The 27,526-nt window shown below is 45.8% G+C and overlaps 1 protein-coding gene across 1 annotated transcript in view; it reads right to left on the bottom strand.

Moving 5' to 3' along the window:
- Nucleotides 1-27,526, bottom strand: part of NLRC4 (NLR family CARD domain containing 4) — a 421,041-nt gene that overhangs the window by 316,863 nt on the left and 76,652 nt on the right. Inside the window, exon 2 of the mRNA XM_069607934.1 lies at nt 2,668-2,716. Coding sequence (XP_069464035.1) covers nt 2,668 — 1 coding nt within the window. The 5' untranslated portion in view covers nt 2,669-2,716. The remainder of the gene's footprint in view (nt 1-2,667; nt 2,717-27,526) is intronic.

Below are 27,526 nucleotides of genomic sequence, written 5' to 3'. Positions count from 1 at the left end.
AAAACTTCCTATGTAGAATTTTGAGCTATTCAAGCTCAAAATTCGCAAAAGCAAGCACATGGGCGCATCCATTTTGTGAAATGGATGCCCTCCTGTGATGGCTTTTGCTTTTGCGGCACTAATGAAGGAAAAGCCAGCCAGCTTTAGTAAACAAAAGCTACCGCTGGGTGGCTTTCCCTCCATTAGTGCTGTAACGGAGGACGAGGACCAGAGACCGGAGACCAGAGCAGGAAAGCTGCAGCTGAATCTCGGTAAGTGCTATTTATTTAAAAAAAGAAAATAAGCACTAGCTGCGTTTTTCTTTCTAAGTTTTCCGGGCTGGAGGAGCCCGGAAAACTTAGAAATAAAACCGCAGCTTTAAAAACGTTGTATTTATGTTTGCGGTCGCTTTTGAAGCGACCGCAAACATAAATACAACGTTATTGTGTTGGAAAACGCTGCGGTTTTTCTTTCCAAGTATCTCAGGCTCCTCCGGCTCGGAGGAGCTTGAGAAACTCGGAAAGAAAAACCGCAGCGTTTTCCAACACAACTGCGTTGTGTTTCTGCCTGCTGTGGCTATCACTTTGGGTCTCCGGTGCTCCCAGGGGAGCACCGGAGACCCAAAGTGAAAGCCACAGCAGGCAGAAACACAACGCGGTTGTGTTTACATGCCGCGTAGTGTTTCAGCCTACAGCTCATTTCCCATTTGGGGCTCTCGGGCTCCCCGTGGGGAGCCCGAGAGCCCCAAATGGGAAATGCTAAATGCTGCGTTGTTTCTGCCTAAATCTGCTTTCCCATTTGGGGCTCTCGGGCTCCCCATGGGGAGCCCGAGAGCCCCAAATGGGAAAGCAGATTCAGGCAGAAACAACGCGGTTGTGTTGGAAAACGCTGCGGTTTTTCTTTCCGAGTTTCTCAGGCTCCGAGGAGGAGGAGCCTGAGAAACTTGGAAAGAAAAACCGCAGCGTTTTCCAACACAATAACGTTGTATTTATGTTTGCGGTCACTTCAAAAGTGACCGCAAACATAAATACAACGTTTTTTAAAGCTGCGGTTTTATTTCTAAGTTTTCCGGGCTCCCCCAGCCCGGAAAACTTAGAAAAAAACCGCAGCTAGTGCTTATTTTTTAAAAAAAATAAATAGCACTTACCGAGATTCAGCTGCAGCTTTCCTGCTCTGGTCTCCGGTCCCCGTCCTCCGCGTACAGCACTAATGAAGGGAAAGCCACCCAGCGGTAGCTTTTGTTTACTACAGCTGGCTGGCTTTTCCTTCATTAGTGCCGCAAAAGCAAAAGCCAGCACAGGCGGGCATCCATTTCACAAAATGGATGCGCCCATGTGCTTGCTTTTGCGAATTTTGAGCTTGAATAGCTCAAAATTTTACATAGGAAGTTTTAAAAAAGAGAATGCTAGTATTTTTTTTTTATGTTGCCTATCTATTTTTTAAATACATTTTTTTACTAGACCATGCCTTTAATTAGTTAAATTTCAAGTCCACGTACTGAAAACATTGGAATATATGTGTATAATCTTGCTATTGCCAATGGTATTTTAATTTATAAATGAGGGATCATTGAAACTATTTTCTTTTTGATACATTATGATGTTGTCATTTTATCTGATATTTATTCATATATGTGTGTATCAATATTGTCACATTTCTACTATTTTTGAAAAATGTAAACCGATTATGGATGGTAATTTGTACAAAAAGCTTTTACATTGCTGAATTGTACTATACAATAAATAAAAAAAATGTATGTAATTCAATTATAAGAGATACTGACTGAGAATTCACCTATTCCCATAGATAATTAAATGACATAGTTCTATAATGCCATATACATTATCTACTGTGTGCTACATTTTATGCATCATTCTTTTTTTTGGACATACAGTACAACTTCAATTGAAAAAACTATCAATATTGGAGTTCTTTATCTTTGCATCAGAGTTGTATGTAATATATATTGTCAGTTGCTAGACCACTGTGCATATTGTTAACAAATGGTTTCCTGAGTGTTCTTTACACCTCAGATGGAGACAATGGAGTTGTTCCTACAAATTTAAATATGCATAGTGAATGAAATATCTACACACTGTCATGTGTGCTTTCTCTGAAAGAGCCCAACCAAACTACAGGAAGGGCCCATATGCCCTGTGTTGCTTATCTTCTGGAAGCAAACCAGTTAGCACCATTACTGCTTACTCAACTATAGGTATGTGACCTAATCTCAGACTCCGCTTTGACTATTGCAAATGTTTTATTTCTCCAGATGGATAAGCCAACATCCTCTCTGTCTCTGTTGTCCTTGCTCTGTTGTCGCTCTTTTATCGGGCCCTAGAACGGAACAATTGCTTGTTACACCGCTCGTAGGATCTATCCGATTCGGGCACGTTGCATTGTTTACACGTTGGCAAGGGTGATTCAGCCTCTCTTTCTGAGGCACAATCTTTGATTGTTTTATGATAGTTGTCACTCAAATGTTTCCTACCAAGATCTTTGAATGAAAGCACTATGGGCATGCAACAGATGCTGTGTGTGTGTGTGTGTGTGTGTGTGTGCATCCTACAGTGAATTATTATAGAATAATAATAGCTATGAAATAAAGAAAAAAGAAATCCCCATGCTAAAGTAACATTTCCCTCATATATAAATCATGTTTAGAGAATCATTTTAAAGGTGACTTACTTGTTCAGGATTAAAGTTCAGAAGCTTCAAGCATCCAAAAGAGGAATCCCTGTAACATAAAAAAACAAAGAATTGTAATGCACATCCCTGGTTGTTGTCGGTTTATCTGTCTTAGATTGCCAACAGCAAATACGATAAGAAAAACAAGCATTGGCAAAGCCAATATATATATATATATATATATATATATATATATATATATATATATATATATATATATGGGCTTTGTATTGGGATAGTGATTCACATCATGCCGGGTATTGAAATTGTATGTCAAGGTTCTCTCGTCATAGTCCAGCTATTGGCGGAATATGTCTAAGTACTCACACCATATACAAACCTTTGCTTTCATATGCCCAGTTGCTACCACCATTTGGCAGGCATTACACACTACATTCAAGTACTCATTGTATGGTAATTCCTAAAGAATTGTAATCATATGGCCAGGTCTCACACCATTTGCCAGGTACAGACATCATGCGGCAGGGACTATTCCTACAAGCCAAGTAATACTAAAATATACTTATTATTATCATACGCCAAGGTACTCCCTACATCAGGGGTCTGCAACCTTTGTCTCTAGATAGCCAAAGATTGCAGAGCCCTGCCCTACATTAAGTAAGAACTGACATCATATAGCAACTATTTGCGCCATATGTCAGGTATTGCAATCAAATAGAGCCACATGTCCTCACACTATTTGCCAGCTATCTTTCTTACCTATATATATATTTGTGATAGTGTGGTTCTATGTTCGGGGTTGGCCCCATAACAGCTGGTGGGCTGAAATGTTGGCCCAAGGTCAGCAAGGTCAGCCCAAGCTCGGCATACCAGTCTGGGGTGTACTGGCGATAGTGACATTTGACCAGCCCCACCCATTCGCCCTGCACAAGGGTGGATCAGGATCCGGCCCTGTGCTATCAGTATAGGCGATTTTGGGGGATTGACGATTTAAAAAATAGGAAGTTATGACACAATAAAGCATACACAAGTCTATAGCAGACCCCCACTTGCATGTAAGCTACAGCCCCGTGCAACGGCGGATGTACAGCTAGTATTGCTGTATACTCAACGATTTGCCCGTTATTGCCTATAATTGGAACAGATGGAGTGGATGGAACTGATGGAGTTGAATGAAAAGTGAAATGAATAGAATGGATAGAGCAGATGGACGAATGGAGCGGATTGGAGTGGATGGAACAGATTTAGTAGATGGAGTAGATGGATCAGGTGAGGTGGATAGAACAGATCTAGTGGATGAAACGGATAGAGCAGATGGAATGAATAGAGTGAATGGAACAGATCGAGCGGATGGAACAGATGGAGTGGATGGAGCAGATGGAGTAGATGGAACTGATAGAGCAGATGGAATGAATAAAGCAGATGGAACAGATCGAGTGGATGGATCGGATGGAGTGGATAAATCGGATGGAGTTGATGGTTCGGATTGAGTGGATGAATCGGATGGAGTGGATGGATCGGATGGAGTGGATGGATCGTATGGAGTGGATGGATCGGATGGAGTGGATAGATCAGATGGATTGGATGGAGTGGATTGATCGGATGGAGTGGATGGATAGGATGGAGTGGGTGGATCGGATTGAGTGGATGGAACGGATGGAGTACATGGAACAGATGGAGTGCATGGAACGGACGGAACGGATGGAGTGGATGGAATGGATAGAGTGGATGGAACGGCCTTACTGAAAACCACCATATCACACTTTCACGCTTACTCTCTTCTATACACCACCACTCAACTAGAACGCAGCGATACTATGACACATTCGGTATAGCTGTTCTCATACTAACACCCACCACATACTCCTCATCGTCCTAATTAAACACAGGTAGCTGAGCACACAGAGCTAGCCTAAGCGTCTCCTCAGGTCTTACGCAGCCAGAAATCAGTCTGGGTGTCAACCCTCCAGAATGAACACATATTCCTGACCTCCCATCCACCACACCTACCACTAAGAAGTAGCTATCATGCAAGTGCCACACCAGCTGCACACATATCTGGTGCACCCACACACCTTATGGCTCTCTATCTCTCTACTGACTTGAACTATGGTTCCTGAGGGCGTTCAACCTACCAGCGCTTTGAGATCATACCATTGATACATAAGGCGCTATAAAAATGCAAAGTAATATAACATAACATAATTTGCTGAGTTACTCGCACAATGTACCAGATGGAGCTATAACTACATATATTGAGGTCTACAGGAAAATAAATAAAATCACATAGCATTATCACAATTTGCCTCAAGAACAAACCAACTCTCAAAGACAATTCAAGGGTTTTATTGGTTTTGTAGTCAAGGGTCTCTCTAAGGGCTGTCCCTCTCTTTCTCGTCTAGAGACGGGTGTTCGCTCCCTAACCCAAGCATCCCTCAACTATGGGATGGTCGCTAGAGATCGTTAACTCCTACTATCTAAACCTGTCTACTTTAAGGGGGATGGACTAAACGCAGAATGCCGTATCTATCTAGGTCTCCTTCAGGGAACAATTTAGATGGTCTCTGCTCTAAATCCCCAAGATGACTTAGGCTATGGACTTTGTGGCTCTCAGGTACTCAGGTTGCACTTGATATAATATTATCCTCTCACTCTCGACTATACCACTCCCTAGCTCATCACAGATCTTCCTTATGTCCTCCTACTCTCTTTCATCCTACTACACCCCCATCTTGTCTCTCTCTCCCTGGCAGTTTTTCTTCTGTCCCTCTGATGTTCCTCTCTCTACTATATACCTCCACCCTCTGATCGTAATCCCTTTTACTCTCCCCACTCTCTACTACCACTACTACTCTCCCTTCTCCACTCTACTACTACTCTTCCCTCTCAACTCTACTTCTACTCTAACCTCTCCACTCTTCTACTCTCTCCACACTAATACTAATACTCCCCTCCACACTAGTACTGCTCGCTCCAAGCTACTATTAATACTCTCTCCGCACTACTCCTGCTCACTCCACACTACTATTCACTCCACCCACACCCTCTCCCTCAGTGATACTCCTTTCACTTCCACAGTCACCTTTCTTTCACTCTCTACTCACCCCTTACTAATCTCCTTCACACACACACCTTTCACACACACTCAAACACCAGTACCACTCTCCCCCACCAACAAAGACCTCACATAGCACACTCCTTTTACAATTCTCCTTTGCTCTGTCCTGCATCCACCTGGTCTCTTGGTCCTCCTGCTCCTCCATTAACCTCACCCGAGCAACCCACAGCTTCCTGTTTCCTGTTCTCCCTTTTATCCTCCCCATTCCCTCTTCATTGGATAGCGTCCGCTACTGAGTTCCCTGGCCAAACCGTGACTGCCCTTTTCCACGGTCAGGTGTTACAATCATCAAAACACTCAAAAGGGGTTTTAAGCCTCCCCCTTTTCCGTACACAGGTCCACCGGTCTCCTGCAATGGCGCCAATGTTAATGTCCTACTTTCTGCAATGCTTCTCTGATTGGGAAACGCTTGTTCAAGAAGGATTCCTTGCACAGCCCCCACATAGGTAGGTCAAATGTTCCTGTGCGGAGTAACCTTGATTGTGTTATGCGCAGGACCTTGGCTGCGCAACAACCAGGGACAACATCCAAGATCGGGGTTCACTGTCCAAAAATCCTTCCATCCGGAATAAATCGAGGTTGCCATGGAGAATAACAACAAAGACCCATTGTCCGAGTCACGTGAGGACCCGACGTACGCCACAGCGGCTTACTCACGTTCATACTCTGCCCAGTTCAGGAAGTTAAATAGGTTCTCTTCCTGTTTTCCAGTGCTTCTAATTGAAGTTACTCCTCGGACCTTTACCTGCGAACTACCTTTTGTCTCCTTGTTTGATCACCTGGCTTTCGACCCTGCTTCATCCTCCGACCAGCCCCTGCCTTCCGAATTAGTACAGACTTGGTCTACCTGGTAACGATCCCTGGACTGCATTCGACCTGCTTTCTCTTACCGTTCTGGTCACGGCGTTTACCTCTGTGGGAATCCTTTTCTTCTGTAGCTCGTTCAGAGTACTGCTTCCACCGCAGTCCACAGGAGGTCCCGCTTCCAATCGGCTAACCTTCTGAATGCGGCATCGGGAGAACAGCATCGCCCAGTTAACATCCTCGGCGTCTCTTGATTCAGAGGCAGGTTCTCCCAGCTGTGGTAAGCAAATCCGAGTCTTTCTGGGGACAGTATTCTATTCTTTAATTACTCTCCAGTTTTCTCATACAAGTGCATCCGAACTAGATTTCCCAGAAGCCAACTTACTCTCTGATTCCTATTTACTGAAACTCATTTGGTTATTTCCCAGACCTGGCCATACCGAACTACAAAAACCTTGAATTATTCAAGTGCACTTAAAACGCTCTGCTGAACCAGTGCACCATCCCGTCACCAGTGTGTCCCTCGTGCCGCCCGCGTTAGGTTCCCATACTAACCTTCCTATTAGTTATTTTTTCCTGCCGTTGATTACAAATTTGGGTTGGCCTGTTTTCATTTCACTTGACCTGTGGCATCATATTAGTTGGTAAGAACTTATTCTTGAATAGGAGGGGGGTGGCATTAAGAACTTCTATCCATCTAGTAATATATTCCCTATTCCTTAGGTCTGGGATTTCCTGTCTTTAACAAGATAATACGAGGTACTTACTCTGTTCTCTAGTGGGATATTATTTGATGAGACTTGTGCAGACCATTAACAGTTGTTGTTTCTTTTTCAGCATTGGTGTAAGCGGTGCGTGTTTCCCCCGCTCTTTTGTGGGATCAACTCCTCTGTCTGTCTCTTTCCAACAGCAGAGGGGTGTATCATAAAAAAGAGTTTCCCTCAAGTTGAGGGGGCCTGTATTCTGGGAGGTTGTTTTCGAATCAGGCTCATTGTCGATCTTGGCTTTGTGGCTTCGCCTACCTCCGAGAGGACATCGCCCCTGGCAGTATAGGCGTGGTAAGTAACAGAATTAGAAGTCTAACATGTCTACGGATCCTGCTGAGGCTCTGACCCAAATCACACAAATGGTGTCAGAATTAAGGACCGATATGACAGATGCACAAGAAGAACTTCGACAGCGTATTGACGCTATCCAGTCTCTTGTCACCACTAATGCTGCACAAAGGGCTGATTCAGCCATGGCCTCTGGTTCTGGTTTTCCAACCCCCAGACAAGAACCTACTCCCGTAGTAGTGTCTACAACCCAGTTTCCCCTAGCCCCACCAGAGCGGTTTACGGGGGATCCTAAGACATACCGCACCTTTGTTAACCAATGCAGACTGCATTTTTTATGCCGTTCCGATTCATTTTCTACTTCAACCACGAAAGCTGCCTTTGTATTATCGCATCTTAGTGGCACAGCTGCAACCTGGACTAATCCATTATCGGAAGCCATCAGTAACCTCCTCAACGACTGTGATGCTCTGTTGGAGAAGATGAGCAAGGTATTTGATACCCGATACACTACCCAGGCTTCCGATTTGGAACTATTAAAACTCAAACGAGGCAATACGTCTCTACTCACCTATCTGGCTCGCTTCAATCAGTTGACCGCTGAGACAGATTGGCCTGAAGGGAAAAAAGCAGCAGTCTTTTATCAAGGGCTATCTGAAGAACTCAAGGACACTTTGTCCACCGTTCCAATTGTGCCCACTGCATTTCCGGAACTTCTGGATATGATACTCCAGATTGATGCACGCCGTTCAGAGAGACGAGGTGAAAAGAAATCTGCGTTCTATCCAATTGCCCTTGAGTCAGCGGTAACCTCTGTACCCGCGGCGGAGCCTATGCAGATTGGAGCTGTCCAAGGACCGCTTACACCGGCTCAATGAGAGCACCGCAGGACACACAATCTCTGTATGTATTGTGGTGCGTCCGATCACCTGTTGCCCGATTGTCCTAAGAAACCCAAAAGGGAGGTGGGAAATGCCAAATCCCGAACGTAGACAGAGTCCCTATGTCGGGAAAGAGTTCCTTGGACTCTCCCTTGTATAATCCTCCCATGCTTTTTCATCTCCCAGTTGTCTTCACTACTAAAACTGGAGTTTCTATTACGGGCAAAGCAATCTTGGATTCAGGGGCCACTGGCAACTACATTGATAAACAGTATGCTACATCAGTTGGGATTTCCTCTACATTGAAGGCACAGCCTGAAACTGTTAGTGCCGTAGATGATTCCACTTTGGTGTCAGGCCTAGTTACTCATCAAACTGAAACCTTGGTTATGTGTATTTATGAAGACCATACTGAAGAAATCAACTTTGATCTCATCATGGCACCCGCTTACAAAATAATCTTGGGAATCCCATGGTTGCAGTATCGTAATCCTGTTTTAGACTGGACAGGTCACACTGTTCAGTTCCCTTCTGCAATCTGTAATGAACAATGTATGACCATCCATCCTCTGGTACCTTCGATTCCCAGCTCCTTGTTAGTCTCAGTCCCTTCCCATATTGGGGCCATCTCTAGTGTTCCTGTGGTTAAAGTTCTTACTGAGTACTCCGATTATCTGGATGTATTTGACAAAGGCAGAGCAGAAACACTGCCGCCTCATCGTCCATACGAATGCCCGAATGACTTAATACCAGGTTCCAAAATCCCAGTGGGTAGAGTGTATTCTTTGACACTTGAGGAAGACAAGGTACTGAAGGAGTACATTGATAAGGCTCTAGCAATGGGTTGCATCCGTATTTCTAAGTCTCCTGCAGTTTATCCCCTTTTCTTTGTTCCGAAGAAGGAAGGGGATCTCAGACCATGCATTGATTACAGGACAATTAACGCAGTAACAGTAAAAAACCAATACCTCCTGCCATTTATATCGGTTCTACTCGATCAAATGGGTTCCTCTCAAATATTCACAAAGTTGGATTTAAGGGGGGCATACAATTTGGTTTGAATAAGAGACGGTGATGAGTGGAAAACAGCGTTCAAAACGTGTTACGGTCTCTATGAATACACGGTGATGCCATTTGGTCTGTGCAACGCACCAGCCACTTTTCAAGCTTTCATGAATGACCTATTCCATGATATTCTGGATCAATTTGTAGTTGTCTATTTAGATGACATCCTGGTTTATTCCCGCTCCATATAGGAGCATATCAATCATGTCCGTACTGTGTTACAGCGGTTACAAGATAATAGTCTCTTTGCAAAAGCCGAAAAATGCATTTTTCACGCTTCAGAGGTCGAATTTCTCGGCTATGATCTCACCAAAAATGGCATTCGTATGAGCAAAACCAAGGTAAGAGCCATGCTGGAGTGGCCCGCTCCAAAATCAGTGAAATCTCTGCAGTCTTTTCTATGATTCGCTAATTTTTACAGGTTGTTCATTCATGGTTTCTCTGCTATTTCGTTTCCTCTGACTGCATTGACCAGCTCCAAGAAGAATTACTTATGGACTCCAGAAGCTCAGCCAGCCCTTGACACCTTAAAAACAGCCTTCACTACGGCGCCTGTCCTGAAACATCCAGACCCGGAAGAGCCGTTCTTTGTGGAAGCTGACACCTCTGGTTTTGCTATCGGTGCTGTTCTCTCCCAGGTATGTCCTCAATCAGGTGAGACTCATCATCCGGTGGCCTTCTTTTCTCAGAAACTAACTCCTTACGAAAAGAATTATAATATAATGGAAAGGGAACTATTGGCCATCAGAGATGCTTTTGCTGAATGGCGTCACCACTTGTTGGGAGCTCACCATTTGGTTACCGTCTATTCAGACCATCGCAGACTCTTGGCTTTTCAATCCATGAAATGTCTTACTGCCAGACTGGCCCGTAGGCATCTCTTCTTTTCCCAGTACCATTTTTCAATCACCTACCGTCCGGCTAAAGCTCAAGCTTCAGCAGATGCATTCTGATTTGGAGAATCCTCATCCTGATCCTCTGCCATTGTTATCTGCTAAAGTGATCTGTGCCTGCTCTGTGCAACCCCATATGAGGAAACATATCGAAGACTGGGTCGCGTCCCATTCGGAACTAGTGGCAGGTCTGAATCTCGATGTGGTTGGTGGTCTTCCCTATATTCAGGGACAAGTGTTCATTCCTCCTGTTCAACCACATATTTGGGCTCTGCATTGGGCTCATGATTCGGTTATGGCAGCTCATCCAGGGCAACAGAAAACATTGGAGTCCCTGAGACACTGGGCTTGGTGGCCCTGTATGTTTTGTGATGTCATGGAATACTTGGCTACCTGTGCAGTATGTGTGCAGAGTAAGTCTAGCCGTGGTAAACCTATGGGGTTGTTACAACCTTTACCAGTTCCATATAAACCATGGCAAATGATTTCTATGGAATTCATTGTAGAATTACCTGAAGTCAAGGGCTTCAACACAATCTGGGTAATAGTGGACTACTTCACGAAGTATACTGTCTTCGTGCCATGTGTGGGGTTGCCCTCAGCACCTAAACTGGCAGAACTCTTTCTGTCTCATCTCTTCCGGAGATTCGGCCTTCCAGCAATAATTGTCACCGACCATAGTACTCAATTTACCTCCCGCTTTTGGGGGGCTCTTACGAAGGCACTGGATATCGATGATCATTTTTCATCAGCTTATCACCCACAAACTGACGGCCAGACAGAATCAATGCCACGTTAGAACAATACTTACGTTGTCTACGTCTTCAGTTCCAACTGTCATGGCTGTCAGTGTTGTTCCAGGCTGAATTTGCCTACAACAATTCTTTGCACACCTCTACGGGGGTCTCTCCATTTTTCTGCCCTATATGGGTTTCATTCACGCTCCTTGCCCTTGGACCCTACGGTTCCCTTGGACAATCCGGCAGCTATGGCCTGTGTAAGAGACATGGATCAGGTGCATAGGGATGTTCGTGCTCATCTATTGAGAGCCCAGGCCAGGTCCAAGAAGCATGCCGACGTCCATAGATCCCCAGCACCACTATATCAGGTTGGGGCAAAAGTATGGTTGTCTACTCGCCATTTACACTTACTGGGTCGGTGTGCTCTGCTGCCACGCTTTGTTGGTCCCTATGCTATTGAATCTATCATCAACTCGGCTGCTGTCAAACTCTCCTTGCCGGTCTCCTGGCGGATACATCCGGTCTTCCACGTCTCCTTAATCAAGCCTGTTTGCCCGACACACATCTTCTAGCGCATCCCGCTCCTGTCCTGGTTGATGGTGAGGAGGAGTATGTTGTTTCTCTCATTGTGGACCATCGGGTGACGAGAGGGAAAGATTATTATTTGGTGTATTGGAAAGGCTACGGTCCTGAGGACAGGACTTGGGAGCCCTTGGAGCATATCCATGCCCCCCGGCTTTTACGTGAGTTTCATGTCTCCCGGGGGTTGCCGGGGTCTTTGGGGGCGGATGCTGTTATGTGCAGGACCTTGGCTGCGCAACAACCATGGACAACATCCAAGATCAGGGTTCACTCCCGTGGTAAGTTTCTGTCCAGAAATCCTTCCATCTGGAATAAATGGAGGTTGCCATGGAGAATAACAAAAAAGACCCGTTGTCCGAGTCACGTGAGGACCCGACGTACGCCACAGCAGCTTACTCACGTTCATGCTCTGCCCAGTTCAGGAAGTTAAATAGGTTCTCTTCCTGTTTTCCAGTGCTTCTAATTGAAGTTACTCCTCGGACCTTTACCTGCGAACTACCTTTTGTCTCTTTGTTTGATCACCCGGCTTTCGACCCTTCTTCGTCCTCCGACCAGCTCCTGCCTTCTGAATTAGTACAGACTTGGTCTACCTGGTAACGATCCCCAGACTGCATTCGACCTGCTTTCTCTTAGCGTTCTGGTCACGGCGTTTACCTCCGCGGGAATCCTTTTCTTCTGTAACTCATTCCGAGTACTGCTTCCACTGCAGTCCACAGGAGGTCCCGCTTCCAATCGGCTTACCTTCTGCATGCGGCATCGGGAGAACAGCATCGCCCAGTTAACATCCTCGGCATGTCTTGATTCAGAGGCAGGTCCTCCCAGCTGTGGTAAGCGAATCTGAGTTTTTCTGGGGACAGTATCCTATTCTTTAATTACTCTCCAGTTTTCTCATACCAGTACATCCAAACTACATTTCCCAGAAGCCAATTTACTCTCTGATTCCTATTTCCTGAAACTCATTTGGTTATTTCCCAGACCTGGCCATACCAAACTACAAAAACATTGGATTATTCAAGTGCACTTAGAACGCTCTGCTGAACCAGTGCACTATCCCGTCACCAGTGCGTCCCTCGTGCTGCCTGGGTTAGGTTCCCATACTAACCTTCCTATTTGTTCTTTTTTCCTGCCGTTGATTCCAAATTTGGGTTAGCCTGTTTTCATTTCACTTGACCTGTGGCATCATATTAGTTGGTAAGAACTTATTCTTGAATAGGAGGGGGGTGGCATTAAGAACTTCTATCCATCTAGTAATATATTCCCTATTCCTTAGGTCTGGGATTTCCTGTCTTTAACAAGATAATACGAGGTACTCACTCTGTTCTCTAGTGGGATTGTATTTGATGAGACTTGTGCAGACCATTAACAGTTGTTGTTTCTTTTGCAGCATTGGTGTAAGCATTGTGTGTGTGTCCCACTCTTTTGTGGGATCAACTCCTCTGTCTGTCTCTTTCCAACAGCAGAGGGTGTATCATAAAAAAGAGTTTCCCTCAAATTGAGGAGGCCTGTATTCTGGGAGGTCGTATTTGAATCAGGCTCGTTGTCGATGTTGGCTTTGTGGCTGTGCCTACCTCCAAGATGACATTGCCCCTGGCAGTATAGGCGTGGTGAGTAACAGATTGTCACTCCACCCCTAGTCAACCACCAGTATTGTGTGACCTGCTCTCCCCCAATGGGTGGAACCAGCTGAGTCGCTCAGCACTGATACTCAAGCTGGATGGGATCATGTAGTGGCTTACTGCATTCAGTCTGGCTTTCTGGTTTCTGTGGCTCTTGTTTGTTCGGCAATCACTCTCGCCAGCTGTCTGGTGGTTGCATCATCGATAAGGATGTTGACCTCATAGATCCCAGGGAACAAAGAGAATTAGACTGGCCAGAATGGGGCAGTGCAGGCATGTCGTGATAGATAGGGCTACTGCTATCATGCTAGCAGTCAAATCTGGTAGGAGTAGGAAGTGGGGCCCTCCCAACTCCCACACCCAGACTCTGGGCAAGGACTGGCTCTGGCATCAACCCTAGTAGGTGCCCCACCCAAGGCTTAGAGGGATCCCTATCCTCACCTGATAAGGACAGATCTCTGGCCCCATCACACCATGTAACACTATGCAGAACACCATGACTAAATACAACTTTTGTTTCCAAAGTTGCCTAGCAATGAACAGCAGTTTATAAAAACAATAGTCAGAATGGGGGGGGGGGCGCTGTTGCGCACATCAAACATGGCCGCCTAGTGCGAGAGATCCTGCTCAGACGACATCCTTATTAAAAATAAATCCTTTCAGCTTCGTCCCAAACCCTGACAAAAGCTGGTATCCGGGGGCGAGAAAAGCAAAGCATATCCTGGCGAAGAGCGGTGGAAAACCGGGACCGCGCTGCCGAGATATTACAGCTGGCAGTCTCGGCAGCAAAGGGAATCCCGTGTGGCCGCCTGGAGGCTCCACGAACACCTGGACCGCGAGCCGCGGTGGGGGAGGGGCACTGCGCGGCTAACGCCATCCTGCGACACGGGGAGAGCGGAGTGGCCGCCCGCCCCCGACACGACCGTGGAGGATACCACGACCGCTCAGCACAACCCGTGAGGGGAGGCGGCAGGAAGGTGGAACAGGGGCGGCCCGGTGGACGCGGGCTGCTCCCAACCGGAGAGAACGCATTGGGCACACGGCGTGGCCTCGGCTGCTGGCGACGCAGCCGCGGCTCCTCGCGGCACTGCCCGCGACCGCCTGGGAGAGCGGGCCTCGCCTGGGGGTGCCCTCCCCACACGCACACGCCAAGTAAGTGAGACTGGGCAGGGACGGAGGCCCTATTACTGAAGCCCGTGAGGCGGGCTTTCACAATACGCGGCCGCGGCGGGTGGAAGAACTGATATAGTGCTCCGCAGCACCTGGCCCGTACAGCTAGCAGCAGCCCCACGCAGTCGGGGGATTGACCATTTACCCCCGGGAGTGGAGAGATCTCGGGCCACCTCCGCGTGAAGGAAGGGGACGACAGACTCATACCCCCAAACGCAGTATAACAGTCAGCGGCCTCAAATCCTGGCAAGTACTGGCACAGTGGGGCAACATTGCAGACCGCCCTCATTGCTCCGGGTGCACTGCTCGGCACCCCATCGAGGCTTCATTGAATACAATCCTGCGGCCCCCACAAATTCACTCATATAACGTTCCCTCCACATCCTGAACTGTACGGAGGTACATCGGACGATAACACGTGGGAGAACACAGTCCACTCGCAACGGACAAACACAACATATGGGCCGTAACGAGAGAAAGGGGATAGGAGGGAAAAAGGTCGGCCCGATGGATACCTTCACCAGTTCGCAGCCACAAGGAGCGGCTGGGGGGAACCACCCACAGCCGATGGGCAGGAAAACGACCCGATAGATCGCCTGGCAACGCTGGTGCAGAATGGTTTTATGGCGGTGAACGTTAAACTAGACAATATCGTGGCGACAATAGAATCCCTAAAAGCTTGTGTGGAAAAGGAGAGCGCACGTATTACGGAAATGGAAAACAGGATAAGTGTGAACGAGGACACGATACTAAAACACAGTCGAGACATAGCCCACCTCCAAACAGAACTACATAAGACTCAAACCAAGTGCGAGGACCTCGAATCGAGATCCCGGAGGAACAACATCCGGATTCTTGGGGTGTCGGAAAAGTTCGGAAAAGGCCCCATGGAAAGGCAAGTTGAGGCCTTAATGAAAGACATCCTAGGCGCTGACTCCTTCTCGAATCACTTTCTGATTGAAAGGGCCCATCGTACCCTAGCACCTCTCCCGAAGCCAGGGGCCTCCCCTCGAACCATAATTGCGCGCCTCCTGAACTACCGAGACAGGGACACTATACTCCGACTGTCGAGAGAAAAAGGTGCCCTACGCTATGAAGAAAACACGATTCACATATATCCGGATTTCTCGACCAACGTGCAAATGCAAAGAAGATCATACGAAGGAGTGAAAAAACAGCTGCGACTGCGAAATGTGCCTTATGCCCTCATCTTCCCGGCAAAAATCAGAATACAGCATGGGGGACGTGCTCACTTCTTTGAGAATCCCACAGACGCCATGTCATATGTAGAGTCTTCCATTCCAATACCCACCAGAGATCGAGTGGCAAACCAAAATACGAACACATAACCGATAGGTGAGCAGTGAGACCGGACCAGGCCAGGATTTGATCGCCTAACAAATGGTGAGACATTATTGACATTGGAAGACATGTAAGGGTGAAGAACTGAACTAAAATGTTGTTTTTCTGGGCTGTGAACCTCAGCCTAGAGCGCGCCAGATGGCTGCTATTAGTGACCCTCAGGAAAGTTCCACATGTTTAAGGGATTGTTTATCGCGGGGCAGCATTGTCATGTTGGGGTTGATGATGATGGTGGGGGTCTAAAATGTCATATGTCCGTACGGGACGGGAGGGAGGGAGGGGGGAAAAGTTGGGGAATGGGACTCAGTTCAAGAAGTCTCACAAGTTAAAAAATGTGGTGACATTGCAACGCACAGAAATCTCATTAATAGCAGAAAGGCCAAATATATAAACTGGGAATACAAATATGGCTAATTCTGGTAGGGCAACCCGAGGGCTCCGGTTGAAACTGCTCACTTGGAATGTCAGGGGTCTGAACAACCGAACCAAATTGAGGAAAGTGGGAGCCTATATTACCCGGCACCAACCCCACATTGTCATGCTACAGGAAACTCATGCGCTCCAGAAGGTCAATGCAGAGTTCTTGAAAGGGTGGGGTTCTCACAGGTATTGTACGGAATACTCCTCACAGGCAAGAGGGGTACTAACTCTGATACATCCATCCGTTGGGTTCCAGTTGGAGAGGAGAAAAATAGACCCGATGGGTCGCTATGTTCTACTTTGGGGCTCCATCAAGGAGGAAGCAATGATTTTCATTAATACATATGGTCCAAATATAGATGACCCTGAATTCTACATAAATGTACTACATGAGATTGGCGCCTGTGGGGGGAGAAAATAGTGTGGGGAGGAGACTTTAACACTATTTTAGATACAGTGCTGGATCGTTCTACCTCTACACATAGGAACCCCTCGAGAGCAGCCAACACTCTGCATCAAATCATCTTACAGCTACAGCTGGTAGACGCCTGGAGAACACTCCACCCCCTAAAACGACAGTATTCCTTTTACTCCTCGGTGCATGACACTGAATCCCGCATTGACTATTGGCTGGTGTCGGCGTCCCTAGTACACCAAATTACTGGGAGTGAAATATTTCCCCGCACCCTGTCCGATCACTCCCCCATAGAGTTAGACATGACATTGAAAAGTCTTAAACCCCCGGTCAGGAGATGGAGAATGCCTTCCGACATTTTTAAGGACCCTGGGGTGGTGGAGGAACTACATACTGAAGTTGAATTCTTTTTTGAGACCAATAAGAGTTCGGTGGATAGCCCCTCGATGCTATGGGAAACATTCAAAGTGTGGGTGAGGGGTATCCTGATCTCCAAGTCTACGGGGCTATTAAAAGCTGTCAGGAAAGAACTGGAGGAGGTTGAGAAGCGACTGGGGGACCTAGAGCAACAATACACATCCTCGCATGAGGATAACACCCTTGCAGAAATTAATAGCAACCTACAAGAGTTTAATAAACTAGCAAATATGGAGTTGCTGTACATGGCCACTCCGGTCAGAGCACGCCGATATGGCGAAGGAAACAAGGCGGGGCGCACACTGGCTAACCTGTTGAAAGTTGACAGAGGCCGCACCCTGATCTCCAGCATAATAGGGAGTGACGGCACAGTACAGACAAATGAGGAAAATATCAATGGGGAATTGGCCCTTTTCTATAAAGAACTCTACGCTAATCACGACTTAAAAAGCCCCAGGGATATCCAACTTTATTTAGATAATATAACGCTCCCAAAATTGGTCGATGAGAATAAACTCCAGCTAGACCAACCCATTACGATTGAGGAACTTAAGGAAGCAATTAGATCATTGGCTAACGGAAAAGCTCCTGGTTCAGACGGTTTGGGAATCAAACTGTACAAGGAGCTAAGCGAAGAATTGGCCACGATATTGTTGTCCATGTGGGAGGAGGCCACAGAGGTAGGAACACTGCCACCATCCATGAGAGAGGCTATAATTACAGTGCTCCCTAAACCCAGACGTCCCCCCAATGAGATGTCCTCATATAGACCCTTATCTCTTATAAATTGTGATGCCAAAATATCTGCGAAGATCCTGGCCAATAGACTCCTGCCGCACATGCCAATGCTAGTGCACCCTGATGAATGCGGGTTCATTCCCACTAGATCCACAGCGCTTAATCTACGTCGGCTGTACGGCGTAATGGCCCAAATAAAACGGGAGGCCCAGGCTGTAGCGGTATCCTTAGATGCTGAAAAGGCCTTTGACTCTGTGTCATGGGCATACCTGTTCATGGTGCTTGGTAAATTCGGGCTGGGCCCCAACTTCCTGAACTATGTCAAAGTGCTATACGCTAACCCGGGGGCCAGGGTATTGACTAACCACACTGTGTCTGATTGGTTTGAGTTGAAGAGGGGCACGAGACAGGGCTGCCCATTGTCCCCCATACTGTTCGCTCTCACTATGGAACCAGCGGTGGCGGCAATAAGAGAACATCAGAAACAGAGAGGTATACGGATGGCGGGTCTCACTCAATTGATATCCCTATATGCCGATGACACCCTATTGTACATTAGGGAGCCTAACACACACCTGGGCCCGCTAATGGACGAAATTCACAAATTCGCATCATACTCAGGGTACAAGACTAATCGTTCTAAGTCTGAAATCTTTCCCCTTACCCCCGCCACCAACTGCCCAAACGACACACTTGGTCTAAAGTGGTCCCCGGACAAGATCAGATACTTAGGAGTTATAGTTTCTGGAGACAGAACATCTCTAATCTTGAACAACCATGATCCCCTGCTGTCCACTATTGCCACTAAACTCCGCTTCTGGGCCAAACTCCCCATATCATTAATAGGCCGAGGAGCCATATTAAAAATGGTCATCCTCCCTAAACTGCTATACATATTTACCAACATCCCGATTTGGCCTGGTAGGAGATTCTTTGATACTCTTAGGTCCCTGGCGGTGGAATTTATCTGGAGCGGGGGGGCACCTAGAATGAAGTGGGAAAAAATGGTGGAACCATACAATAAAGGGGGCATAGCGGCTCCTGATTTTGAATTATATTATTTGGTTGCACAAGCTTAGTTTGTCAAACATTGGTATGATGAACACGACACTTCACCCCACATCTGTCTTGAAAAACATGCAGCACGCCCGACCGACATAAGGTCAGTCATCTTTAAAATTAAACACAGGGACGAATGCCCATTTGACCCGGTTAGTACGACGGCCCAGGCATGGTTCAAAATCTTCCGAAGGCTTGGGGTAAAGACCCCTTATTATGCTGAGGCCCCCTTTTGGAACTTCCCAGGCATAACACCCACATACGACTCAGGTATACAGAATAAATGGGACCCAGATGAAGAATTCAAAATCAAGGACATATTTCCCAATGGGAGGTTTATAACACTGGAGGACTTCAAAACAGGGATGGGGAGGGATCAGCTGATGATTCTCCAATTTTATAGAATGAGATTGGTCTTTAAGGCCCGTTGGCCAACGTTCCCAGATGAGCACCCACCGCACCCATGTCTACTGACACCTTCAACCCGGGCTGGTACTAGCATCTCGGGGCTATATGTTGCTGTGCAGGCTGGTGCCCCAACATTAAATGTAATGAAGGCCTCCTGGGAAACAGATCTGGGTGAGGATATATCGGACAGACAATGGGAAAGATACTGCGAAATGACCAAGAAAATATCCATGAATGCCGGCCTCCGATTGATTCAATTTAAGATGTTGAATAAGCTGCACTATACTCCCCTGAAGGTGGCTAGGTTTACAAACAATGGGTCTGGTATGTGCCCAAAGTGTGGAACAGACCGGGCTGACTCGATACATATGTACTGGAATTGTTCCCATGTGTTTGCTTTTTGGGGGGAGGTGGCGAATATCCTGGAGGAGGTGACTCAGATACCGGCGGACCTCACACTGCGAAAATACTTGTTTGGGGACATTGGTTAACAATCAGAGGTAACAAGGAGACTTTTTAATATCACATGCGCAGTGGCGAAACGGTGTATACTGCAAAAATGGAAGAGTGCACAGGCACCGAGGATGAATCACTTCCTTAAGGAATTAATGTATGTAAATGAATGTGAAGAATACTACATATTGACTATCCCGAATCCAAGTAAACCAAAAGACATATGGGCCCGGTTTAGAATATATCTGAGTGAAGCCAATTCGGACAGCAACAGCCCGGTAGGGCCAACTGCTTCATCAAATTAGTAAATATTGCTTATGCTGTACGGTAACCAATACTGAAAGTTGATGTGTTTCAAAATATGCATTACTTCCTGTTGTTGCAATGTCATGTACCACAATCGTTAAATAAAGTTTTTTTTAAAAAAAACAATAGTCAGAATAAAAACATCTAGTTTGCCCACTGAAATCGTGCCACGGTAGAACTCTGATCTGTGCAATTCCAGGAATCCTGAATTTTTATACTTGTGAATGATGTAACATTGTTTACTTTGAAAACAGTGTGTGATTTTCGATGTTGACCAATAGACTTATAAAAAGGGATACCTTGCTGCCATTGCACTGCTGTAAGGTGAGGCAGTAGTGTTAACCTTTGAAAAGCTCATTGATTCCTTCTCTTGAAATATGGGAGGAACTACAGGCCACACTGTTACTTTACAATAAACATCCTAATAAGTCAGCAAATGGAGTTACCTTGTAAGCAGTAATTGATGGTTATTGAAAGGCAAGAATGCAGGGAGCCCTATGTGGAAAAACACTAAAAATATAGCAACGGTGCATTAGACCCCCCTCTATTTATTCCATAGAATTACCTTTAGCCCCTTTCAGGTAACTCTAAAGCATCACTTGAAGCCCAAATCTGAAAATAAAAACAATGCTACTTGATTAAGCCAGGTTTACATATCCCTAGCAAATTAGATGGTAGTATATGTAACCGTGTGTGAGGAAGTGGTAATAAAAACACAGTGGGCCTCATTACGAGTTTGGCGGTAAGAATCCTCAATAACCGGCATGCCGATACGAACGTGTCCGTGTAGTACTGCCTCCGTAATCAACATCTGATTATGAGTCAGCGTGGACGCGTGTAACGGCATGCCGGTAACAGACGCTCCGCCATGCCGGTAACGTCCCTAAAACCCCTGATAGTGGCATCAACAAATGCACTGATACCTCCTCCGCCATCGATGTCCCCCTTAATAACGGCACCATTATTACTGTTACCAGAAGTAAAGTCATCGCCGGAACAGGAAATGCGCCGGCGGCCATCTTGGAAAACACAATCCATTGCAATCCTCTGCTAACAGGACCTGTGCACAAAAACTCTGTACCCTTGCTGAAAGAAAATGCCGAAGGCAACCTGAAAAGGCACTCCACGCTTGCGGAAACCCCACTTCAGTGATGACAAACTGAATATGCTGGCAGACACACTTGTCGAGCATGCTGACATGGTGTTTTGTGCGGACCTGCGGCATGCAGCGCAATTGAGAAAGAAAAAAATATGGGAGGAGGTATCCAGGAAGGTCACTGTGGTGGGAACAACCCCACACAGTGTGAAGGATTGCAGAAAGCGATGGGATGACCTGCGTCTGCGAGTCAGGAACATACAATCTGCCAACCGCAGCCAGGGGCAGGCAACAGGCGGCGGTCCTAACTCCCCCATCAAGTTGGCAAGGTGGGAGGAAACATGTATCTCCATCATGGATATGGAGTGGACATGCAGAGTATGGTGTCCCATCATCGGATGATGATAGTGAGTGACCCTTTGCGCACTACAGAAGTCCCCACACACCCCTGACATCCCAAGTACAAAGTGATCCACCAAATGTGAAGTAGATGGTAGCAAATACATGGCCCACCAGCCACACTTAAACACATCCCTAACCCTAACGCCACATCTCTGCCACAAAAACACACAACCAAAATATGCATGCACACACACACATCCCTGTCGAGATGCCAGCCTCATCACTGTCACATCAAAATGCATGCTGCATGCCTCTCCAATACCGAATACACACTCGATACACAACCTGACAGCACATGGCACACAGCATGCAAGCCACAACACACCTGTAGGCCACACAACAGACACCATGGACATCATGGCAGCACCAGAGGGATGCCAATACAATTCCCCTCCAATCCTGCAAGCACCATGTCCGCCACTCCAACCAACACACAATGAAGCACATAAACCAAACTGTACCAACATCGATGCATGCAGGATTCAAGTCCTCCCATGACTGATGCCCTGCCTCTCCATCCCCCACAGGCACAAATTCAGACAGCAACGGCGATGACGCCACGGCACAAGCAAGACCACCTGCACGAAAGGCCAGGGGTGAGGATGATGCCACCAGGCCATCAACATCCAGGGGTGCATAGCGGAGTCTATACTTACACTCTATGGTCCGCTGACATCCTTCGGACACTGACTCTCCCCCAACCTGCCACTCTGCCTTTCCGGTCTGCTGGGCGTCCCACAGAAAGCGGGCAAGAATTTCTCCAAGGCGGTTCCTGAGGACCTCTTTACGGTGTGCACCTTCCGTGTAAATCTCAACTTCCGTGGGACACCTCACAGCCCTCCAGGCATGTAGCGGGAGGAGACAGTCTCGCCAATCGAACGTAGCAAACCGTCCTCTGCTAACAGCTGTTAAGGACGTGCGGATGGGACCTCACAGCATTCATCCAGATTTTAGCAGAGACACTTAGGCCCATCAAAGACTCCCCACCACAAGAACGGAAGACTCAGCCATGCAGCAAAGTATACTGTCTTTATCATCCAACACAGACTGTGATCATACAGGAAAGCAATTCTCCAGCATTTCTCTCCACTTCTGAGCCTGTGTCATGCGTTTTTATGCATCAGTGACATCATAAAAATCAGGTCCACCCCAAAAACCTACAGGGTTTCCTCATTGGTCAGTTTTGGCTAATTATGTATACAGCCACACTATATTAGTCTGTCTATTGGTCCCTCATATCAGATGACTCCGTCTGAGACTACCCCCAAAAGTTGCAAACTACACTGTTGTAGGGTCACAGGAAGACCATTGACCCGTGCAACATTTTACACCACCTCACAAATAGGGCTTCTGGATTGGCTAGAGCAGGTCCTCCCAGGCCTGGGACCATTTCTGGTCACAGAGCTCAGTGTACCTTTTCAAGGTGATGGGAAGTGCTCTTGAGGGCTGTGTGTTCCATATTGTTGCCACTAGTCTGATCACCTAGCCTGGGAGAGTGCCTGCAGGTTGCAGTTTTGGTGGGCAACACTTGTATCATTAAACTCTTCCCACCTAGAATAAATGGGCATTTGTCCTGTCTTGCTGGGTCACATGTGAGAGGACCGCAAGATGAAGCCCTTCCGTCTGCAATTATGAGTATTTTATTCTGAATTCTTGCAGGTGGCTTGCTGCCTCGGGAACCAGAAATGTTCCACCCTACCTTGTCCTTGGCTATGAACACCAGCTCTGCACCTCGTGCTGCAGGGATCATCTCTCCCCTGTCATGTATATGAAGCCTGTCTTTCCAACCTGGTTCACTTCAGTCACCCTATAGATTCCCTATGTGTTTCATGGCTTCTTATGGTTATTTGCAATAAAGCATTTGCAAGCTTGGTCACGTATATTCTTCATATTGCGTTTTCGCTTTGGTGAAAGAAAGGAAAGGTTCTTAGCATTATATAAATGTATCCGTCCACTACCTACAGGAGTTATAAGCGTGTTTTTAATGTCTACAAGCAATATATCTAGTGCATGTCTGTGTAGCTTCATGATTGGATGCATATTTGCATCATGGCTAACGCAGCAATGTCGTGATGTGTCTAATGACATCATTGATGCTTGGCTTTGCTGTCGGTCGATCTGGTCCATTGATGAGACCTCTGTCTCCTCAAAACCATCAACTGGATATGGTTTGAATGGCTGTCTGAGAGAATATCTTTTGTCATATCTTTGATACATTGGTGCAGTCGGTGACTGTCCAAAGAGCGAGTTACACTGCTCATTCTTCATTCTGCGAGTTGACAGTCGCATAGGGGCCATAAGGGCCATTACAGGGACTCTCTCTTCACTTGGGGTAAACATTTCTATTCTATGAGACGAGGGTTGCTCAATTTTAGGTTATTTCCTTACGTCTTCGCCTTTATTTAAACTTTGTACATGTTTGCTTGCTTCTTAAGAATGTTGGGCTGTTTCAACAGATTAGGTTTCTTAATTTGTAAAACGGATCTTTGTAGGAAATGGGGTAGGGAATTAATGAATTGTTCTATAGTAAACGTTTCTAATACACCTTCCAAAGTTTTCTTTCCTAGCCATAAACATAAGGTGTTATGGATTCTAGCGGCTAATTCAATAGGAGTTTCATCAGGATTTAATTTGACACTGCGTAGCTTTTGTTTGTAAACATTTTCTGTTTGACTCACTTTCTTTAACAATTCCTCTTTTATCTCAGAAAAAGGGGTAGTACCTTTGGGGGTAAGAAGATGGTAATAATTTGAATTTCACCTTTGAGAAGGGCAGCCAAGTGACAGGTTTTCAATTCCAGGCTTCAATCTAACTGGTGGGCTAACCTTACAAAGTTGAGAAAAACAATTCCCAGATCTACTCCTGCCTTATAAGGTTGTAATACTCCTTGTGGTATCACCGGTCTCTGGGGAGAAGCTATTATCCTCTCTAGTCCCTCCTGGAACCTGGCTTCAACTTCAATCTGATGTTCAGTCACTTTCATCAGAAGATCATTTCATGTAGCCATAATGACAGTTTCAGATACTATTTCCCCTACAGAACTTCCTTCAGGGTCTTCAGAGGGGTGAGTAAAATACTTGTCACTAACCACTGATCCTGATATTCTATCTACATCAATAGGTTCTTCAGACTCCACATCTCCTGATATCTCAGGGTCCTCGTCCTCACTGTTATCAATATCCGATGCAGTAGTTCGAAAAGAAGGAGAAGCTCTTGTTTTAGGTATTAAGATCAAAGTAAGTTGGCTATAGGATTTAAAATGATAGTCTGATATTCTCTTGGTGTTGGACAGAGCTTTCTCATGAAAGAACAATTATTGGTGTTCGATGGGCAAGGCGGTTTTAGTTACTATTTGTTGTTTCAGTTGAAAAATGGTATCTCTAGATTTTTACATGAACTACAAATTCCTCTCATTCTGTAGGATGCATTATTAATTTCATGCAGGAGTCCTATTCCAACACTATCCGGTGGTCCCCTAGTTTGTATCAAGCTAGTTGCATCCTACTCCTAACACCATATATTAGGAGTCAATAATGTGAGGCTGACAACTTCTTGTAGATTTCTCAAAATATGCCATTTTATTAAACACATCATATAAAGAAAAATACCTTGCTTGCCCTACTCTACAGAGGAATTCCCTATCTAGTCTGAAGGCTAAGGGAACATTCTAAAGCATGGGAAAACTGACCCTCACACTAAACAACAAACATACAATGGAAATTATATAGCAACACAGTGTAATAAACAATATTAACACATGTCTGAATGTCCTTCTCCAGTCCTGGGTAAGATCCTTCCCCAGGATCCAAAGTTAACCCCAAAATGTTCAACACAAGAAAATAAAAGTTTTGAAACAACTCTTGCAAGTTCAAAGTCAACAAAGAAAAGTTAATAAAACAAAAATCCACTGCTAACAACTCTTTGTTCCTGGATGAAAAGATCCCCTTCCAATTTCCAGAAAAAGAAATAGCACCATGGGAATCCCGGTTATGATAGATTGTCTCTTCCTTCAGATAAATGGTCACAGTTCAAAACATAGGTGTAATATTCCCCAATGTCAATAATACACAATTCATTAGGACTTCCCCAGTTACAACTTTAGATTTGGTATATTTGTCAGGATGCTTTCTCAGTACTGTTGCTTCTATTTTCAACAACCAGCTTTCTACTGTTGGTACTATGTGAACAGTCACCTTTGTCCCACAGTATTTTACTGTGTCAAACCACTTCAATGTAACATCTGCTGATAACTTAATATACCACCATAGTTCAAATATTACTAATACTACTCAGTTCTTTTGAATTGTTAGGCTTTGTCAAGACACTTCAACCTCTTCAGGTAGGCAAGGCACTCTTCCTTTTAATTACTTTCTCAAAAAGGGGAAGCCTCTTTGCCTCTTCCTTCTGATTGACTGCCACAAGAACAACCGGCTTCTGGCCACAAGACTCCCTTCTTTCTAGCTATGGCAGTGTTTAGCACCACAGAATGTATTTTACTTCTGAATATCCTTCACAAGCAATTAGCTCCCCTTCCCTAGCTTTACTCACACCTTTCTACCAGTTATTTGCCCAAGTAATTACCCAGAAGCTTTGGTGTCACTCTCTCAGCTTCGGGTAACATTGGTATACTTGTTTCTTAGCACACTTAACTGTTAACAACTTCACAGTGCAGTTGGATGTCTCTTTAACACTTTAGATTCTTTACTTCTTTGAAATGGAAAGAATGTCACTTCGGGATACAATATAGAGTTCAGTCTTACAGGTGAAAACACAATTAGGCACATGCAACCTCTCCTTAAAGTGTATTTCAAGGTTTAATGTTGAATAAAGAATTGTATTCCCATGTAACGGCAAATGATGAAGGTATGTCTTCCTTTGGGAATTACAATTAGGCACACGCAACCTGCTTTTAATGTAGTTTTCACTCTTTGTAACTTGTAGCACGTATATAGACAATGTAAGGTATTCGGTAATGGTTTAAGGAGTGTTCCCTCTTGTTAATTAGGGACACGCGACCACTCTGTTACTCATGAACAGTCTTTAAATAGTTCAACAATGGTTTTAAATGATTTTAGCTTCTCACATGAGTGTTGATCTTTAACGTTATATGTGAGTGCTACAATTCCATTGTTAATACGACTCCAGATATAACAAACAGCTTTCACTCTCATTAAGCAATACGCAGGCCACTTAGAAGCTGGTTACAGTTACCAGCAAGGCTCGCACAGAGAATTTGAACACTGTGATTCCCTCACCGGCTTCATAGACAGTGGTTTTGTAGGTTGCACTGCTTTCTGACTTCCTCTACCACTTTTTCTGCTTCAAGCTCGCTGGGGACCCACACCCTTCTCCAGCATGGGTGTCTTTGGTCCGGTCACTTAATTTGGGAGTTCCGTTTTCACCCGAGACCCTTGGCTTGCCTTCTGCTCTAGCCTTAGCCTCCTGCACTTCCACAGCACTGCAATCACGGTGATCGGGCTCACAGGGAGAAAACATAACAGTCTCCTGCACGTCTTCCTTTGCGCAGCCTCTGCACTTAAGATTTTGAGAGAACAGAACTCTCTCAGAACTTAAGGGTGAAATCTGCTGTCTCCATATTCTTTCGTCCCTTCTCTTCTTCCACTTTCTTGTGATTTGCCAGCCTCGTGCTTCTCCTCTGCTGCTACTGCTACAGACAGACCTCCAGCTCTCGTTCCTGCTCCTTCTACTCCTCCTTTCCTGATGAGGCCTTTAAAGCCTCACAGGTTCAATGATGGTATTCAGGTGTGAGCTATTAGCCTTAATTGCCTGACAACTGCAAAGGCTACTAGGCTTAATTGCCTGACTACTACATCTACATGCCTCTTCAGTCATCTTCCTTGTCTCAGTACCTCTAGGCTTCTGGGACTTGTAGTTTCT

Source organism: Ambystoma mexicanum, chromosome 4q (assembly GCF_040938575.1).
Source record: "Ambystoma mexicanum isolate Mex_15411 chromosome 4q, UKY_AmexF1_1, whole genome shotgun sequence".
Lineage (NCBI taxonomy): Eukaryota > Metazoa > Chordata > Amphibia > Caudata > Ambystomatidae > Ambystoma > Ambystoma mexicanum.
Note: the sequence above shows the minus strand (reverse complement) of the source record. Positions and strands in the feature narration are given on the sequence as shown.